We start from the raw sequence: 20924 nt of genomic DNA, 5'->3' as shown, positions 1-20924 counted from the left end.
ACAGCCACGCACGCACCCCCACCACTCACGGGCGCGCACACACACACACACACACAGATACAACCCCCCCCTCCGACTCACCGTGCTCTTTCTGCCTCGTCCGTGTCCCTCTCTCCCTCGGCAGCCATTGGGTGTGTCTCGGCGTGGGAGCTCCACAGCGCTGGTGGTCACTCGGGACGGGACCCGGGACTTCAGCTGCCTTAGCGCCGGGGCTCCCTCTCCAGCAAAAAGCGCGCATGCGCGGGCAGCCCCCGCCCTCAGTCGCAGCCCAGTCCTGAGAGCTGCTTTCGGTTTCGCTGTAACTCTGTCTGAGGTTCATCCGCCCGGCACGTAGGTCTTCAAATAAACGGGACAAATCCCCCCTCTGTACTAATTTACATCAGTTGTGGCCGTGAAATGCTCCGATGCACAGGACGGAAGAGAAGGTGATACAAGGGACGCTGGTCTTGGACGCTGGCTGCCACGGCGCACCGTCGATGGACAGGAACAGAAGAGGTAAGGACCCCGAGCCTTTAATTCACTGCTGCCTCCTCTGAGTCCTGGCTTGGAGCCTCTAACGGATCCAGAGTGGTGCAGGGCTACCGTCCTCCCCTCAGCAGTGCCAGCATCCCTGCAGCAGGGGACCCTGCAGGACATGCAGAGGCAGCTCAGATCAGCGGTGCACTGCCACATTCAGAGATGCCAGTGTGACACAGGCATCTCTGAATGTGGCAGTGCACCGCTGATCTGTGTCTCCGGATTCTCCCCAAAGCAGCGCGCCCGGCCAGAAAACTGCGTGGAAACATTTCAAAACAAAGGCATGGGAAACGCGTTAAACATGTGTTGGCAGAGAACCAGTGGAAAAAAAAGTGCCACACGGTTTAAACTGAGCATGCATGGTAGCTGCTGCTTGCTGGCACAGCTGGGAGCTTGTCGTGCTGGCCTTATTGCATCTTGGTTGCATCACGCAGGCCAGGGTGATGCTGTTGTTTCTGGCGCTAGGGTTCGCGAGCTGCAACGTGGGGGGTTTCGGTGTGATGGTGTGGACAAGGCAGGCTATGTCTAGGCACTGTAACTGTCATACTAAATGAACCGTGAGGCCTCTCCGTGCTGTAATGTGTGCCTCAGCTGTAACAATTCACTGAAATTGGGACTTAAGAGGTGTCACCCGTAGTTACTTCTTTTGTCATGCTAGTGTTTCACTTCCTCCAAATGTCATCAGTTCCTTCAAATTCTCCTTCTGCCTCTCGTTCTCCCATCAACCTTTTCCCCTTACTTTCACTATTTTTAGTCGATGGTTGCCTTCCACTTCTACTTTCACACTTTCTCCGTGTCACACGTGTTCCTACACTGTAAACCCCCCCCCCAACATCTGTACTAATTAACGCCAGTTTCTGCTCCCTACTATCCATTTTCTGATGGCTCTCGCCATTTCGCCTAGTGAAAATCTCCTTTGACTTTAACCCATTGCACCTTTCCCCTCGTGGTCACTTCTTGCTACTCTGACCTATTCTGTCTGCCCTGCACCTTTGCTGCGGACTGCTCACAAACTTCTCCCATTGGAACCCCCTCCTCCTCCTATTACACATCCCAGAAAGCCAAGAGAAAACAAGTGAGCTACCCACGTATGGGATTTGGAAGACCGGAAGTTCCGCATCCATGTTGTGTACCCACCGCACATTGTGATCACTGCCCATGCTGTCATATTTGCACATGTCCCGGGTCCACGTTTCACTCTGTAGCATCTTTACGTACACCGCTGAGGGCAGGTACAAGGGGAGAGAGTCGTAGGAAAAAGGGTTGTTTTTTCTGTATGCCTTCTTAGTGTTACATATTGCAATTGCTTCCATATAGCGCTTCAAAGTCCTGACGAGGCGCTATGCTTGTATTCCTCCTAGAAACTTTGCCCAGTGGTCCTGTTGGCTCTTTTTTAGGTCTCCCACCAGGCACACACACCACCAGCCGTCAGTGCACGCTTCCACCAGGCACACACACCACCAGCCGTCAATGCACGCTTCCACCAGGCACACACACCACCAGCCGTCAGTGCACGCTTCCACCAGGCACACACACCACCAGCCGTCAGTGCACGCTTCCACCAGGCACACACACCACCAGCCGTCAGTGCACGCTTCCACCAGGCACACACCCCACCAGCCGTCAGTGCATGCATCCACCAGGCACACACACCACCAGCCGTCAGTGCACGCTCCCACCAGGCACACACACCACCAGCCGTCAGTGCACGCTTCCACCAGGCACACACACCACCAGCCGTCAGTGCACGCTTCCACCAAGCACACACACCACCAGCTGGCAGTGCACACTTCCACCAGGCACACACACCACCAGGCATCAGTGCACGCATCAATTGTTAACGCATCCACAATTTACTATTGTAGCAATCGCAGTATGGTGCACTTTACTTCTAAACATGTCAGTGCACACTTTTCCACCAGGCACACACACCACCAGCCTTCAGTGCATGCTTCCAGACGCACACACCACCAGCCGTCAGTGCACGCTTTCACCAGGGATACACACCACTGGCCGTCAGTGCACACTCACCAGGCACAGACACAACCAGCAGTCCGTGCGCGCTTTCACCGGACACAAACACCACCAGCCGTCAGTGCACGCTTCCACCACACACACACCACCAGACGTCAGTGCATGATTTCACCTGGCACACACACACACACCACCAGCCGTCAGTGCACACTTTCACCGGCACAAACAGCACCAGCCTTCAGTGCACGCTTCCACCAGGCACACACCACCAGCTGTCAGTGCACGCTTTCATCAAGCACACACACACACACCACCAGCCGTCAGTGCACGCTTTCACCAGGCACACACCACCAGCCGTCAGTGCACGCTTTCACCAGGCACACACCACCAGCCGTCACTGCACGCTTCCATCAGGCACACACCACCATCCGTCAGTGCACGCTTTCACCAAACACACACACCACCAGCCGTCAGGGCACGCTTTAGCCAGGCACACACCACCAGCTGTCAGTGCACGCTTTCACCAAGCACACACAATACCAGCCGTCAGTGCACACTTCCACCAGGCACACACACCACCAACCGTCAGTGCACACTTCCACCAGGCACACACACCACCAGCCATCAGTGCACCATTTCTACAGGCACACACACCACCAGCCATCAGTGCACACATCAATTGTTAACGCATCCACAATTAACTATTGTAGAAATCGCAGTATGGCACACTTTACTTTCCGCGCAACCACTGCATCACTCAGAGCAACCACAGCATCAATCAGCGCAACCACAGCATCACTCAGCACCACCACAGCATCACTGGTTCAAATATGTTCTCTCAATGTTTCAAGCTTTATTACAAATGTCACAAAAAGATGTTAATATTTCACTTCTGTTCTTGGATTTTCGTCACAATAAAATACACTGAACATAATCTTCACAAAAGTTATTTACAAAAGTTTAAGCTATTGCCATTATAAATTAGAATCACTTTTAAGTATTAATTATTAAAAAGAAATAAAAGCCATTGTTATTTGTAATATCAACACATGTAAGTCACGTAAATACAAAACATGTTGCATTACCAATGCTATAGGTGTCACATTTGTGAAAGTTATAACTATTGGCATTGTAAATGACAAAGCTATTAATTACGTTATTTAAAAAAAAAACATAAATAAAAAATTTGTCATTTACCATACCAATAGCTCAAACTTTCCTAATGCGAGACCTATTGCATTGCAAATGCTTGTTACCTTTGGTGGTAGAGGGAGGATCTCACTCTGCTCTTTTAAATCTCCATACATCATTGTCTTAAACATGCAGACAAATGAAAGAATCCGGTAGAAGTTTTGTATCTGATGCCCGTTGTAGACCACATGTTTACATAGCCTTCAGGCAGTCGCGGCCAGCATTATTCACAGGGGGGGTTCATGCGGGGGCGGTTAATACATTTAAAAAATGTACCTGTCTGCGGGTCCCGCATTTTCATGCTCTCCTGCCCTCCTGCAGGAAGCAGGCAGCCTCCCTCCCCTCCCCTAAGCCAATCACAATGCTGCAATGGCAGGGTTGTGATTGGTCGAGATGCCGACCAGCCAGGCGCGCCTATGGGGAGGCGATATTGACCCACCAGCTATCATAGATCATCATTTCTGATAATAGCAACCATGTTTTTAATCTAGCAAGTTGGACTCGCTCATTAAAACTTTTTTAGAGGACTGCTTTGCCTATTATAAACCGGCACTGTCTCACTCACACACACATCAATCACACCAATCTACACTTGCAGCCCACACACCCAGGCTTCAAATATGGCAAAAATAACATCTTGGGTAAAGAGCCCCCTCGTGGGTGCCTGTCGGGCATTGCAGCAGCAGCTCGACGTGGAGGACGCTCGATGATGAAGCATGACATCCCACTTGGGTGTGTGAGGGCACTTGCTCCTGAAGAGTCACGCTCTCTGCTGACTCTCCATGCTAGTACCAACCTATCTGTTTTCATTAGGAACTGCATACCCTTTTGTCCATATTGTATCCATTTTGGAGCATGAATGCTGGCCCTGTAAACGCTCCTGGTCTTTCTAGGTAAAACTCTGAAGACATGCCTGTTTAGTCTGGCATCTTATAAAACCAGTGCCACGAGACCCAATCAGTTACTATGCACTATATAAGTCTTTCTAGTCATTCAGTTGTGGGAAAACTATTGACAGGGAAGGAAGACAGCTCAGGAACTCTGATGCCTACTTTTCCTTCCCGCCTTCTTCATTTCCCCCAGTTTATGTCTGTGCAGTGCATTCATCTATCCCCGACCCTAACCCAGAAATGAAGCAAGTGATCAGTGGGGTATTGCTAAGGATGGAAACTTGGTATCTGTGATTACAGTTGTATTGTGTTGTGATTCCATGTCTCTGCAACTTTAAAGGAACCATTGGTATCAATGACACAGATAGAGAGCTGCAATGGGATAACTGCTTCAGGCCTCACTCTGGGGAATAAGTGGCTCCTACTAGAGTATATCTTAGGCATCCCTATGCATAGAACAGGATCAGTGTGCCATGCTGACAGCAATATGTCTTGAGACACTGCTGGCGGAGGCACTCCTTTCTCAGCAGTATCAACTTCCAGCCCCACTTGCTAAATATTGCTACATATTTTTTTAAGCAGGGTATGGGCATTGAAACTAAATGAACATCAAACATCTTCAAGAGTTCCAGGACAAAAATGGTGGTGCAATGGGGAGTTTGGTTTCAGCCTTAAGTGTGGCCCATTTCTGATGCCATTGCCCTCTTCTTGTACAATGCACTTGCTCCCTCGATAAACCCATGCGCTACTACTTTCTGCAAGAGTAATCTTAATAAAGAAATGTAATTACCATTGAAGTGCTGATGCAATATTGGTTGCAATTAATTTGATAACCCGTGAAGTGCAGATGTAATACTGGCTGCAATTAATTTGATTACCTTTGAAGTGCAGAAAATTATTACTTTCAGGTTTTGCTTCATATTTTGCTGTACAGAAAATATTAGATTGAGTGTGTGACTTCTCATGAATAAGAAGGTCACATGCAAATATGTTTCTCGTCTTCTCCTGCATGTGTCAAATGATCTTTTATAAGCTGGATATAACCCTACTAAGGCCGATGCATTTTTTGTTTATTCGCCATACTTTCAAGCAAGAGCTCCAATATTGGGTGCTGTAAAAAACAATACTGGTAATTTCAATATGGATGTATTTGACTGTAAATTTTATAAACGGAGGGGTGGATCGTAGTGAATTTCCCGTTTCTTAACATATCAACCAGGACTCGATTCTGTACTTCTGGTGAACGCTCACAGATTATGGCCCGCTTATCCTAAATACACAGTGGTGGCTGGTACGGATCGGGGGTGGGAGGCTGGGGGAGTTAAAAAAGATTTAACTCTTACCTCTGCACGGCTGCCGTCTCTCCCCTCTCCTCCGCTTCTCTTCCCAACTCCCAGAATCAGGAAGCACACAGGCTTCCCTAAACCAATCACAATGTTTCTTTCACCAGCATGACATCAGCGTTGTGATTGGTCTGAGCGGCCAGTTTCTGCATTCAGACAGGGAGTGAGAGCCTGTGCATGTTCTGCAACCAGGCTGTGCAATACAGCCAGGTGGAGAACATGCTAAGTGAGCATGAATGTTTGGCCAGCCCAAGACAGCCAGCCAAACCATCATGCACACTTAAGTGAACACATTTCCTCCTCCCGCTGCACTGACAGTCCAACCCGTCTGCCCTAACCTGTCTCACAATGAAAAATAAAATGATAATAACATTGTGTTAGTATCACTTAATTTTTCCTTTTTGCACTGCTGAAAAGCAGTGGTGAGACGCTCTCCGCCTTAACAGAGGAGCCACTTCTGTAAATACAGCACAATCTTGTACAAAGTGAAACTCACACTACATTTTAAATTATTTGCAGCCAAAGTTAACTTTCAGTAAAGACTGAACGAGAGCCTAAACCCAGAATGGGTGCAGAGAAGTTCATAGTGTAAGAGCCAGTGGGAGTTTTAATACGAAATTGAGCGGAGAGAGCGTGATTCAGAGGACACCTCCATAGAACCCTAAGGCATAAAGCGAGAAACAGGAGAATCCTAGGCTAGAAGCAATGAAGGGCATATCTCACAGGTAACACACAGCACACAGTCAGTCTCTTCATGCAGATGAGGCACAATAACTTACAATGGAGACAGTGCAGCACATTGGCGAATCCTTACGAAAAATTGAAATACACATTCTAATTAAGAAGCAAAAGGAATATCAGTTACGGAGTTTGAGTTGTGTATAGCTAGCACTCTTTAGAAACATCTACAGCTCTCTTTATAGTTAAGTACTATGCTTTTAATAAATTATCTTCATCTCATTACCACATTACCACACTAGGGTGTAAAAATAAGTACAAACATTGTTGACAGATACAGTATATTTACAAATTCTTGAAACTTCACTTTCTAAGTCAAGGGCATGGAGACAAGGGTAAGGTGGACAACAAAGGCTCTCCGCCCCGAGTGCAGACATAAAGATAGTACTTGAAAATGACGTTTGTGAATTCCCAAAGTTGGAAACTTAGACGTTTGGTCTAAGTTTAAACTGAACGTTTATCTTTGCAGATCGGGCTCTCAGCTGGTAACTGCTGGACACAACCTATGGAAGCCCCAACTAGACAAACTGGTCACTGCGTCATCACCGTCTCATACTGTGCCTTGACTATCTTTATGTCCGCACTCATGGTGGATCCCTGCCCAAAGTGCAGACATAAAGATAGTACTCGTAAATGCCTGTTGTGAAATCCCAAAACCGTAATCTTAGACGTTTGGCCTAAATTTAAAACAAACTTCTATGTTTACCTTTGTGAATCGGGCCCAGGGTTTGTCTGCTAAATTCTGAGGCATACCCTGTTCATTAAAGCAATAGGGGTTCTGTCAAGTTGATCTAAAGGTTTCCACAGACAAAGAGTCAAATCCAAAGATCATATCTTGACAAAAGGTGGATGTGCACAATCAGGAGCAGCTGGTAACATATAACGGCCGTGGGCGAGCAAAGTGCCCTACCGCTTCGCAAAACACTTTTACATGAAAAAAGAGTATAAAATAAAAACACTTGCATGCATTAAAATTACATTGAAAATAAAGTAAATCCACTTACCTGTGCTTCATCTTCTGTGTCCGTGCAGTACATGGCTTTGACGGGATTCAGTGGAAGAGGAAAGTTCCCTGAACAATCCAGACGCTGCTCTTATGCTGCATGAGAGCAGTGCCTGGATTGGATGGAGCGTCCTGGCTGGAGGCTCCTTTAGACCCAGTAGGCCTGTGCTTGGTCTTGGTGGAGACATGCAAAGTGCGCATGTCACTTTGACCAGCTCAAGACAGCCGGCCAAACTGACTGGCGCACTTTTTGCAGTGTCAAGCCAGCCATGTCACTAGTCCTCCGAACAGTAGAGGACACGCCCACTTTCATCCCGAATCCTGGACAGCTGACGGCTGTGGGACTCTTTGTGAATAATAAAATGGCAATGAAATTGTTTAATTGCCATTTTATTGTTCACATTGGTTTAGCGTGGTTGGCAGCGGGCGGAGGGGGCCACCCTCATGAAGAAACCGCTGTGTGCACAATGCAAAGATTAATGCTAATTGTTTTCTCTTCAAGTAATACATATGCAAATGAATGCCATGCGAAGGCGTTGTATGCAAATTCATTTTACAAATATTGTGGTAATCCCGAATTCATTAATAATTTATCAGTGGGTGACTACTGTTAAGCCTCATTTCTAAATCTCCTTCTCTTGTGTTTTTCTCCCGTAGGTTACTCTCCTGTCCTTCAGTGTGGAATCGGAGCACACCTTTCTTGATTACATCAAAGGCGGGTACGTGGTTTTCCGGACCTCTGCAGCCAACCTCTTTCAAGTTTCCTCTTTTTTTACTTTCTTCTATTCCGATGACATCGCCAATGTCTTCACTAACATCCATGAGCTGAGTCTTTCTATTATCCAGGAAAGATAATAGGACCTTGAAGGCAGATCGCCAGTTTCCATGTGTAAAATCAGGGCTTTAAGTAGGATGAAAAAAACTGGAGTGGTCCTCTAAAGGGGGCGTGCCCTAAAAGGCATAACTGTAAATGTAAATGTATTTCGATTTATATAGCGCACGAATCACCCAGGGGTCTCAAGGCGCTTGCTTAGGGAACCCGTCCTGGTATTCCCCTGTGAGATACCCCAGCAGGGTATTCACAAGGTGAAAGCCAGGCATCCCGCCGCGAGGGGCCGTAGTGGAGATTAAGCAAGCTATTGCCCAGACTCGCAGAGTGTGACCCCGTGAGTCGAGTAGGCACCGGAGCGAGAATTGTCGAGTCTGTGGAATTTTTGAGCCCGAGACCCGCCGAGGCGGGGAATTGAACCCTGGTCCACGGCTGTTCTCAGCTTCCGGGTCTGCCGCCTCTAACCACTGAGCCACGCTTCTCCAACTAATAATCCTTTACAGGAGGTGTGGTCTATATAATTAATAGAGTGGCTTTAAACATCTAAATTAAAACCCTGTGCTTTCCATAACATACCACCTGACTCGTATTTAAGTTTTGCTCTTTGAACTTTCTCTTTTTACATCCAGACACATCACACAGTAATGTGCATGCACTTAAAACAAGTTAATATTTTGGCTTTCCCAATGTCTGTTAGCAGCATCAGATTAATGAGTAACAACAGTGATTTTGTTGTAAATAATTAGAATTTAACAGGATTCAATTCTGAACGTATGAGACTGTGAATTAAACATTGCTAAGGTCTGTGGAAGAAGTAGAAGTCATTGGGGTGTTACAATCACCCCTGTTCTTCACTTCACAGCACTTTCCTCAGTAACCTCTCTGTTAGACACTTGCCCCTTTCCGCCCAACATCTCATTGTTATCCTCCATCTGCAAATCTTGTACCTCGCCTCTTTCCTCTTCAGTACCCTCTTTTCACTCACTCCAACACATACTTCCTTGTATCTCCCTCACTTCACCACCACCACACCCAACACACTCAATCACCTGTAAGTACTGCATTTTCTCTCTTTCACCATGTCAATATTTCAACAGCTGTGCACCTCCTTTATACTGTTTAGCATAGAATCATAAATTACAGTTGGAACACATGACCATTGATCTGGGTCATTCACAGAAAGGCGATAGATTGCATGTGTGTTTATTCTGAACACTTTTAGGATCCACTGACAAGCACTGTGAGAAACTCAAACTGACTTCAGCCTCAATTCCAGTGCTCTAAATTGTGCCCCTTTATATGTATACACCCACAACCAGAAATCACACAGACACCTTGAGGTGACCAAGTTCACAGAATGCACTATACAAGAGTAATATACTGCAATAAAGCTTACAGAAATATAACATCCTGGAAAAAGCAAGCAGTCTAAAGGAATTCAAGATCAAGTAAACGTGTAATGTAAACAGGAACTACATTGCTGACAAGTGTTTTCGTTTTTACAGTCGTTGTTCAGAAAATGATCACAGTTTTTGCCTTTAAAAATAAGGAAATTAATCTAGGGCCCTATAGAGAGACATTTCAATGTTGCTGTTTAATTACTCCAAAGTCTGAGATCCAAGGGACTCACCCCACTTAAATCCCGATGTAAAGGTAAATATAATATTATCTATATAGCATATAACACAAACGCAAAGGTTGCAAAGGCTCATATATTTGGTCTCACTATTACTCAACTTAAGGTTAGTTAAGTTATAGGACTCAGAAGGATATAAGGCTGAGTTGTCTCTCCCAGGAATTGATCTGGTAAACTCCATGTTTCTGGGAAGCCGCTTAGTACACAATAGTAACTCATGAACATCAGGTAAGTAGACATGATGTTTCAGCCTTCTCTAGCGTTAACCAAGCTCCCGATCTGGTGGACTCAGCAAGCAATCTGGCGAAGTCTCTACATGCACAACCTAGATAAAAGGGAAGTATTGGGTCAGAGACCAAGACCGTGAAGTTTAAAGAAGGGTGACATTGGAAAAGGTGTTTTTCTGCAGAGATTCACAAATGTTTAGAATGCACTTGGAACACTCTCAGAGCATAACCCCAAGGGTGCAATGGGCAAGGCACAGGTAGTGCACAGTTATAGGGAAATGGGCTAGAGCCTTCATTCTGTGTGGTTACCATATAGCAATGTGCAAACTCACCCAGACGATCAAATATGTGCATACATACATGGAAACATAACATACTTACACAGAGGGTAACTGTTGGACTTGGCCCTCTCTGCAGGGTCATCCTCAAACGTTTTGTCTTCACCCTCCTATTTTCTGAACCTGTTTTTGTTGGCTTTTAGGACTATGTGCACATTACCACTGATGACCAGTGCTAAAGTGATTGAGCTCTCTCCTTTAAGTGTTGTGAAATTGGCTTATACCTCAATTGCACAATTAATTTACTTGTAAGTCCCTAGTAAAGTGGTACTACATGTACCTAGGGCCTGTAAATTAAATGCTACTAGTGGGCCTGCAGCACTGATTGTGCCACCAACTTAAGAAGCTTTTTAAACGTGTCTCAGGCCTGCCACTGCAGCACAGCCTCTATGTGCAGTTTTAAACTGCCACTTCGACTGGCTTAATAAACCTTTTATGTATCAACAAAGAAGAGGGGGGCTGGGGGCGCATATAGATCCAATAGACAAGCCCCTAACAAATATCAAATAGTATCAACAAGGTATGCAGTACCTTTTGGGAGAGTGAAATCAAGAGAATATGGGACTGGTCTGTGTAATAACCAAAGAATGGGATGGGAGTCTGCTCCTTTTGGAACTGGGGCCCTCACACAACTGACTGAGTGTTGTGCTTCATAATTGGGCTTGCTCCTCATCGGGCCGGTGCTGCAATGCCAGACGGGCACCCTAAAAGGGTCTCTCTTTCTGAGATATTTTATCCTAAAGCCATAATGTGAAGTGCGGGGGTAGGGCCATGTGCAATGTGCGTAGGGTAGTTTAAAATAGACTAAGAAGTACTCTTAAGCAATGTTCCCTCTAATTTTTTTCCTCTGTGTACGGCAGTGGAGGGTCTCTGTGCACTGCAACCATGGCTATGTGCGCCAGGAACGGAACATCGCGTGTCTGCGGCGCCAAATGCCACTCGTTTTTGGTGCCCTTCTGCCCTCTGTCCCACTCGTTTTTGGTGCCCTTCTGCCCTTTGTCCCACTCGTTTTTGGTGCCCTTCTGCCCTCTGTCCTGCTCGTTTTTGATGCCCTTCTTCCCTCTGTCCCACTCGTTTTTTGTGCCTTTCTGCCCTCTGTCCCACTCGTTTTTGGTGCCATGCTGCCCTCTGTCCCACTTGTTTTTGGTGCCCTTTTGCCCTCTGTCCCACTCGTTTTTTGTGCCCTTCTGCCCTCTGTCCCACTCGTTTTTGGTGCCCTTCTGCCCTCTGTCCCTCTCGTTTTTGGTGACCTTCTGCCCTCTGTCCCACTCGTTTTTGGTGCCCTTCTGCCCTCTGTCCCACTTGTTTTTGTGCCTTTATGCCCTATGTCCCACTCGTTTTGTGTGACTTTCTGCCCTCTTGCCTTTGGTTCCGCTCGTTCCCCAGCCGCAGTGGCATTTTGTATAAGTATTGCTGATAACCAGAGCCCCTTCACGGGCTCCGATTAACAGCAATACTTAAACAAAAGGCCACAGTCTGCCTCGCGCTTTACTAACAAAAGTGTAGACACTTTCCAAACACAGCGTGTGCTAAAGTACACGCTGTGTTTGGAAAGTGTCTTCGCTTTTGTTATTAAAGCGCGAGGCAGACCGTGGCCTTTTGTTTAAGTATTGCTGTTAATCGGAGCCCGTGAAGGGGCTCTGGTTATCAGCAATACTTAAACAAAAGGCCACAGTCTGCCACGCTCCCACACAGCCACAATCCTCAACAGCCCCCCGTCTCCTTACCTGCACTCCTCACACCCGCTCCGCCACCACCGTCAACACATGGAAAAGTGCCTCATGATCACGCCGCTCGCTTTTTAAAAGCGGCGGGCGGCGCGACTCTCTAGCGACGTCCTGTTTGCGCGCTCCACACTAGGTGGTGCGCGCTGATGCCAGGGGAGGTGCGCGCACGCGCGGGCGCGCGGCCTAGAGGGAACACTGCTCTTAAGTAGTTTTTAATAGATGAGCCTGCTTGTCTAATTAAAAAGAAAACTAGCAAACCCCTGACATAATATTCTCTGGTTGCTTCTACAAAAAGGTCCCAGGCGGGCCAAACATTCATGCTCACTTTGCATGTTCTCCACCCAGGCTGTATTTAAGGCTGGGTGGAGAACATCTCCAGACTCCCACTGCCTGTCTGGGTGCCGAACCACGGCGCTCAGACCAATCACAACACTGCATTGTAGCGTTGTGATTCGCTATGGGGAGCCTGGGTGTGCTTCCTGTACCAGCTGGATCGAGGGACTACGGAGGAGAGATGCAGCGAGGAATCGGCTAGAAGGTAATGTGGCCAGTACTGTTTGCAAAGCCCTAGGACTAGCATACAACATTTCAATGCGCAGTTAGTACCACTTAGGATATTGTAGCTTAACCCCTTGGCCTAAGGGGCAGGGGGGGCCGAGCGGCGCCACCATGCTCGTGACGGAACCACTCCGTCACAAGCTGCGGTGGCGCTGTGCTTGTGACGGAATGGTTCCGTCACGGCCCCGCCTGCTCAATAGAACATACCGCGCAGGCGCGAAATCAGCGCTGCGCAGGCACGGCGGCCGGTTCGTGACGGAACCATTCCTTCACCAGCACAGCCCCACCGTGGCTCGTGACGGAATGATTCCGTCACAAGCGCGCAAGGGGTTAATACTCCCAAATGAATGGGGTGAAAGCCTTGCAGCAAGATAAATTCCTACTACACAGAGTTCCTTGACGCTCGGTGAAACAGCCCATGGCTGCCAAATATCTGCCTAATCATGGAATACATGGAACGCTTCGACATTCTGAACCCCGGACTCGTCAATATCGAAAGTACAAATTACAAAAATATGAAACAAACTTTTCTTTCAGATACAAAAAGCGTTGAAACTGCATGAGATTACGGGCAGACTCTTTTGTAAGCAAAGAAAAACTTGCAACAGAAAAATCCCTCTGATGGATGGGACATATAAAACAAGCCTTTCCACATACAATAGATTCGACCTCGTCCAACCCGTTCTCCAAATCCCAGGCATGGGTTGGGTAGTGAGAGAGCACGCCCAGTGTGAACAAGACAGCATATTAAAGCAAGATGGGTAAATCTGGGATGCAGAGAGATCTCGGCTGTAAAAGGTGAGCAACAGACCAGACCCCACAGGGCTAGACATGCACAGAAACATTGGGGCACTAGAGGAGAGCTGGAGAGGAGGAAGAGATAACATGGCAGAAGGAGGGAAGAGGACGCAGCACAGGGGACAGAGGACACAGCAGACATGGCTGAGGGCACAGCAGAAGGAGAAGAGGGCTCAGCAGATAGAGAAGACAGGACAACAGGGTGTGTAGGGCTATGCAGAGGGACTGAGGCAAAAGGGGGCGAGCAGAGTGGAGTCACAGAGCACAGTTGATGGTGTCAAGACCACGGTAGAGGCAACAAAAAAGCACAGCGGAGGGGTGACAGAGCACAAGTAGTGGAGACAAACACTCTTTTCTACTGCCCTTTAACAGGAATTATTAGATTGTGGTGGTTTCCTGTCCGCACGTGGCACTCTGGCTCCTTGCTTACCCTGATGATTTAGGAGGCCAACCACTTCCAGATGCCATCACCTGATCGCTGAGGGCAGCCCAGGGAAAAGAAAGCACTTCAGCACCTACGAGGCATTCGGTCCAGTGATACCAATGTTGTCCAGGGAGTGGGTCACCTGAATCATGGCATTGAGTGGGGCCAACAGCCAGGAAGAGCAATACAACTGATCAGGAAGGAGGAACAGCACAGCCAGGCTGCAGGGTCCCAAACTCCGCGCACACCAGGATGAGGGGGATGAAGCTGAGCTTCCTCCAGCATCGGCTGAACCGCTCGCGGCCCTTCCACGTGGTGCTACTTCGGCCTCATACCTGCTGCTGCTTCTAGAGGTGAGTAGGGGTTCTATCATGGATATTGCCACCTCCAGGAACAGCTCCTTGGGACTGTGCTGCTGCCTGCAGGGAGTCGTTCTCTGGGATCTGTGAAGGGGCGGTGGTGCCAGCAAGCACTCTCCATGAGCTGTGTCAAAGGGGCAATACGATTGGTTGTGCCGATAGTTGCTCTCTGTGGGACTGGAAGAGATCGCAGATGGGTTCGGGGGCCATTATGTCTCTGGGGTGTGGGGGGGGGGCAACTGGTTGGTTGTCCCCAATGGTGCTCTTCAGTATGGCTCCAGTGAGCATCAGGGGAGCTTGCACACAGTAGATTGTGGTCGAGGCACTCAGGTTTTTGTTTTTTCCAGTGCTTGTGAACGCAGGTGTAGAGAATTATAAATGTTTCCTTGCAGCTCAATAGACAGATTTTTTCCTTTTCCCGGCATGACATTGGTATTTGGTTTCTCCCACGTGCCACAAGAACAGCTCACCAACAGAACAGGTGTGACAGGAGAAAGAATGAAAGGAGAAACCACACGCCTCTCCTATAACAAAAATGTGCGCATGACACAACTACGAAAAAAAATGTCTCTTTAAAACAAACAATAAATTCAAAAACAAAAAACAGCAGCGGAAAAATATAACGGGCATATCTATCAGGCAAAAGTATCTCGGACTAGCCTGTTTTGTTCTTCAGGCTAGTTAATTTCGAATACATTTGAAGAGTTGTCCGCAGTTTGAGGCAAGAGCATGTAGTAAAAGTTGTACTTTACCCTAGACCTCTACTTCCAGCCTATACTTGTTAATTAAAAAATGTATCTGAGAGCTCTCTGATAGAACCCGAGTCTATACAAACCTACATTACTTGTGTCTGACGACTAAAGGAGCAAGTTTTTTACCCTGCTTTAAGAAGTGTCGCGGAGGGGTTGTGCTGCTATAATCTGGACGTTTCTTGAAGAAATTACGTTTTAAACAAGTTGTACAATGTTCAGTGAGGTTGATCTCCAGATCAGATGAATAAAGACAGATTCAGTTCCACATAATTAACATCACTAAACAATCTATTGATAGCTCATTATACTTTGTGATAGCGATGTTGTCTTGTAAAATAGTACACCTTTGCTGCAATTTTATTTCTGCACACTTTTGTACTGTTCCTGCCACATTTTTCAATCAGATCAACCCAATTCAATTTAGTTGAATCAAATATTTATTCAATCAATTTGAAAATAGATTTGAGAATACTGCCGCATTTCCATGAAGTCTCACTATGTATGCATTGCCTTATGCACTGAGGGAGTACATCAGAGCACCTACCTGTCAATAGAAATATAACAGACAAGGCACGAAGAAGAAATACATATTAACAAACGTTAAAGTAACTTATAATTCCTACACTATCAAAAAATATGAGCCAATTACTTTGGTAGTGAAAATGTGCTAGGCCTCATGCAAACAAACTGTTCACTGTTGGTGAAGGTCTTTAGAGATTGTTACCTCTCAGAAAAGAATAACAGGACGTGAATAACAAGGTAAGGTTCAACCCTGAGCATAAACTATAGAATGTTAGTCACGAAAATACTGTGGTTAAATGTGACCCCACTAGGTAAAAGATGTGCCTGTTCCTACTAGTGAATGAACACTATGGTTGTTTCTCTATGTCTTACTCCAGTAGTGAGAAGAAATGGCCTTACGTGTCAGACCACAGATCAGTGGTGAAGCAAAGATAATGGGTCCATAGCAAGCAAGGACAACTGGCTCCATTCTCCTACTTGGGCTTTAGAAAACGGCTTTATGTGGGATACAGTGGTCCTCTCAGATCTCGGGGGCCCACTGTCACTACACCTGCTGCACTATTGATAGCTACGTCCCTGCCATGAATACAGAAACATTTGCATCTGCGGGCCTGGTCTTCTGCTTACTCCCGTTGGAGATCTCTGATAAAGCCACAGCTGATAAATAAGTCCTCACTACTCAGCCTGCTTTACTATAAAATCATATATTTCCATATTTTCCTATGAGACTAAGGTACACAGCAATTTGTAAGTGTATGATTGACGTACAAGGGCACTTGGCTGGGGGACTGATTCCAAGGAAAATATGTCACTGATGCATACTTTTACCCCAGGAGAGGGAGGTATTCAGCAGTAAATCCCACATAAGGAGCTGAGAGGTGGTGTTTCGCCTTGCAAGGTTATGAACACACACACAAACATGAGAGTTTGTGGTTACTTGTAACCTCCTCTCCGACCACTTCCCACCTAATAATGCTCAAAAGCAGGAGTAAATGTATTCTTAGGCTGGGAGGGGTAACATAACACTCCCAGTGTTGGACTGATGGACTGACCTGTCGGACACTTTGGCAATCTGGCACTGCCAGAGGGGCTGGTACGAAAGGTCGAGTGTGTGGGCTGTTTTATTTTTGTTCTGTCATGGCCCTCGCGACGAAAGAAAGCAACCCACCCTCTGGCAGTGGCAGAGTGCCATGACTGATAGGCCAGTCCAATACTGAACACTCCTGAACTTGGTGGGGGTGTGGAAGAAGGGGGTTTGTCCATGGAGAAAAATCGTTTCCCCAAGAGAAGAAAATGGTGCTGTTGCACAAAGGCCTCGGCATTCCATAATAGTTGACTGTACAAAGTGAACAATACCTCTATTTCGAAAAGACAACACCAAACAAGCATTGCCAACCCCAGTAAGGTGGGCTTCAATGTGATAATGCATGTAAACACAGGCATCACAAATGCTGTTTAATTGTACTGCATGAACAAATGCTGTTCATCACATTAAAGTTGGCCTTACTACCTACTAGCTTTACATTGCAGCGAAAAGTAGAAAACAAGGATTGCTTCCTACTGAGAATGCATACATGAGATAAACTGAATGTGGCAAACAGTGCTATTGAGTGGACTTTTCAGATTTATAATTGTCCCTCTTGATTCCAAATTGAAGCACTTCCTGAAAGACGTAATCATACACCAAATAGCCAATAGCACGAAGTGCAAACATACTGCTCCTGCAACTGGAACCAATGCCCACACTATGAATATTTTATAGATCTGTAACAACACGTCCAGCAGACAACCTAAAAGTACATTGACAAAACATTTACAGGCTTTTGCCTGAAAAGTTGAGACTGGCATAACAAAGAAAAGTGTTGTGAATCTCTAAAAAGGTAAATCTATGCACATGCATTGACAAAAACCTCCTGGCTTACCTTCACATTTGTTTGTGAATTGGGTTCTATGTATTCAACATTTTGAAAAAATGTGCTTCCGGAATCATCACATGTTGATTGTAAGAAATTGGGTTATTAGTTGAGAGCGGTAAGTTCCACCTCAAATAATAATCACAGTCACACTCATTGTCAGGGCGAACCAAGCCACTAAAATAACCCAAGCTCAACCCCCTGATAGCTATGGCACAGAGCAGACAGGGCTAACTTTTAGGAAATGTGTGAAGTGTCTATGCAGTACTAAAACATTAATAAATTCGAACTGCAAAACAATAAAAAACCCTACGCAAATTAGAAAAATAGAGTTACATTTATTAAAAAACAAATGCACCAAAATGATAAAAATCCAATAAGGAGAATCAGAGACATGATTTTTTAAAGTTAATTTTTAAGTAGGAATAGTGCTAATAAGTACGTAGTCAATGGTCACGGTTGAACAGGACCTAAGAACAATTTGATGTGATGCAATGGAGTGCGGGTTGGATGCACTAACCAGGTTTGTCCTGGCCAAATACTTTACCTTCTTACATTAGTCCTTTAAGTTCCAGTCCACCACAGGAGTACACTTCTAAAGCCCTCCGGGACCAAAGGAGAGTCACTTAAACAGACTCACAGTTTGGCAGGCAGAGGCCACAGCAGGGTCGAGTCCAGGTCAGCTGGGAAGTTGCAGTTGCAGAAATGGCCTTTTGTAGCTTGTGGTTTCTTTGTACCTTTAGCAGGAGGTCAGCCTTATGGCCCTTGGAGTCCACTTCTTTGTCCTGGGCTCAAGAGGGAAAGCAGTTCCAGTCTATTAGGCTCTTCTTAGGTCTTAGACAGCAGGGTCAGTCCTCTTCTGATCTTGCAGTTCAGGAGTGCCCTGACGTGGGTGCCTGGAGGTGATGCATTAATGCTTGGCACAAGCTGGTGGGTGGGAATGATCCCTAGGGACGACTTAACCAATAGGGTAAAGGTTCCTGGGTCTAACCCTATTCACACAGGGCATTTTTAAGATGGCTGAAGTCTTCACCTACACCAAACATGGGCTCTGAGGAATGTGTGTGTGTGTGGGGAGTGTACTATGGTTATCCTGGTATCCTGCCACATCTAACACTAAATTCCACTTTTGGGCAGTCCCTGAACCCCAAGCAAACACAGAGACTGACGTCTCGTAAAATCAAAGCTGAGCTATCAGCAACCAGACCTTGGCTACACACAAAGTGTTTTGGCATTCTGTTTTCCTCATTTGAAGTGCGTCTGAATGGTTATATGTAAGTCCAGATGGCCTGTCAAAAAGAATGTGGCATTCAAACAGGAGTTGACACTCTAATTTAAAGACGATGCTCACAGCCCCATTGGATTTTGGTGAACTATTGAAAGAGTCCTTGGAATATTTTTTTGCCATTTCCGAGGTGTAGATAACATTTATTAGTCTTAACACTGTCCCCAATGCTTTCCTATAGAACAACCAACTGTGCTACAGTGAAAATAGCTTTGAGGTGCTAGTCACTGTAAGGACAACATTATAATTTACATGCCTGCGTTTAGATATCATGCTCCCTGCCTTAATGGGCAGTAAGGCTTTCTTTGGGGAGACTTTTAAATATTTAAAGGGCAGGTTTTAGGCCTGTTAAAAGGAATCATTTTGACAGGTCAGATTTGCAGTTCAAACCTACAGAGCAAGACTACTGGTGGCATGCTTGCAGTCATATTTGCTGCTCACTGTAGTGGGTTGCACAATGAGAGCTGCAGCCCACGGATGACATTTAACTAATAGGCCCTGTGATATAGTTTTATTGTTCAATTACTTAAAATCGTTACATTATACTGTCATTATAAAAGAGGAACCATGTTAAAATCCTATGAATGTTATTACAAACTGGTAGAACATAAAACCTTAAAATTAGTATCGTCACTGACTGTAAAGTGCAAATGTATTTGACTTAAAAGAGCATTTTGTCAAAGTCACGCTTGCTTGTTAGCTAAATGGTTTCTTTCTGTGTCTCTATATACTGCAGCAAGGCGGCTCGGATTAAATCTATACATTTCCCCAGCCGCGCTGCTGTTTGAGCTGTTTTCGCAGAGAAACACAAATCAGAGACTTCACTGCATCGTGCAAGACCATGGGCTCTGCAGATTGGAATAACTAGTCGGTGCCTCTCACTGGCTAACTTAGGGCAGCAGCACAGCAGATGGAGCCAGGATTCACAGTGGTAATTACAAAGTCGACATGTGACTAAATTGTCCTGCCTGGCCCAGGCTTGGTTAAAGACCACAATAGGCAGTGGCAGAAGTCTCATGTAAGTAATTTTTTTCCGGGCCATGACTGACAGTACTTGCTCGAAATAAGGCTGTGGTTTGTCCCCTTTATAGGAGGTGTCCAGTGCTAGGAGATTGAATTGATGGTGTAAGCTATCCAAATCTCTTTCATATGATATTTTCTTAGCTTGTCTATTCAGTGATCTTTTCCATGCGGCAACTGGGATGTTTGAGTTGTGCAAATTTTGCACATCTATTTCCAATAATTTTGTGGCTGCTGTCAACTGCACCTGCCATGGGGATCCGCCTTCTTCAAAAATTGTTTTAATATGCGTTTTTAAGGATGTTACTGGAGCACGCAAGGTGCTAATGTAATATTTTACTGTGTCCCCTAAGCAGATAATGGCCAGACGGGTAAGTCCCAGCTCCAACCTTACTCTAGCTTTCCTGGCCTGTCGCTGGATGCCTAATACCTTCTTGTATGCAGAGATTTGGTGGCTTGTAAGGAATTTAGTAAGAGCACCAGGAAAGACTAGGTGTCCGTAATTGAGGGAGGACACTACTTTTGCTTTTAAGACTTTCAAAATAGGTTCTGCATTTGGGCTGTGTAGTCTTTGATTGAGATTTCTCAAGCTACAGATAATGCTGGACCCCTTACTTCTCAAATATTTCAATTGGGCTGAGGAATTGGCCCTTTCCGATATCCTGAGACCCAAATAATTATAGCTTTTGCAAGTTCTGATTTGCAACTCACCTAGGCGCCATAGAGCTGTCTTCTTTCGATGGTACTTCCCAAAGATTATTATCCTGGTCTTCTCCTGATTCACCAGGAGGTTGTTCTTTTGATTAAATCTATGCAGGGCTTCTAAGGCTTTCTGTAGACCTATCTTAGTGTGATCCATAATAACAATGTCATCAGCATAT

General features: G+C 46.0%; 1 protein-coding gene across 3 annotated transcripts in view; it reads left to right on the top strand.

The window, feature by feature from the left end:
• Positions 1-20924, top strand: part of LOC144755373 (copine-5) — a 1407230-nt gene that overhangs the window by 1195140 nt on the left and 191166 nt on the right. For all 3 annotated transcript variants that reach the window (XM_078644209.1, XM_078644208.1, XM_078644207.1), the window contains one exon: positions 8313-8374. In XM_078644209.1, coding sequence (XP_078500335.1) covers positions 8313-8374 — 62 coding nt within the window. The remainder of the gene's footprint in view (positions 1-8312; positions 8375-20924) is intronic.

This window comes from Lissotriton helveticus, chromosome 5_1 (genome assembly GCF_964261635.1).
Source record: "Lissotriton helveticus chromosome 5_1, aLisHel1.1, whole genome shotgun sequence".
Lineage (NCBI taxonomy): Eukaryota > Metazoa > Chordata > Amphibia > Caudata > Salamandridae > Lissotriton > Lissotriton helveticus.
This window is presented reverse-complemented; position numbering and strand designations above follow the sequence as displayed.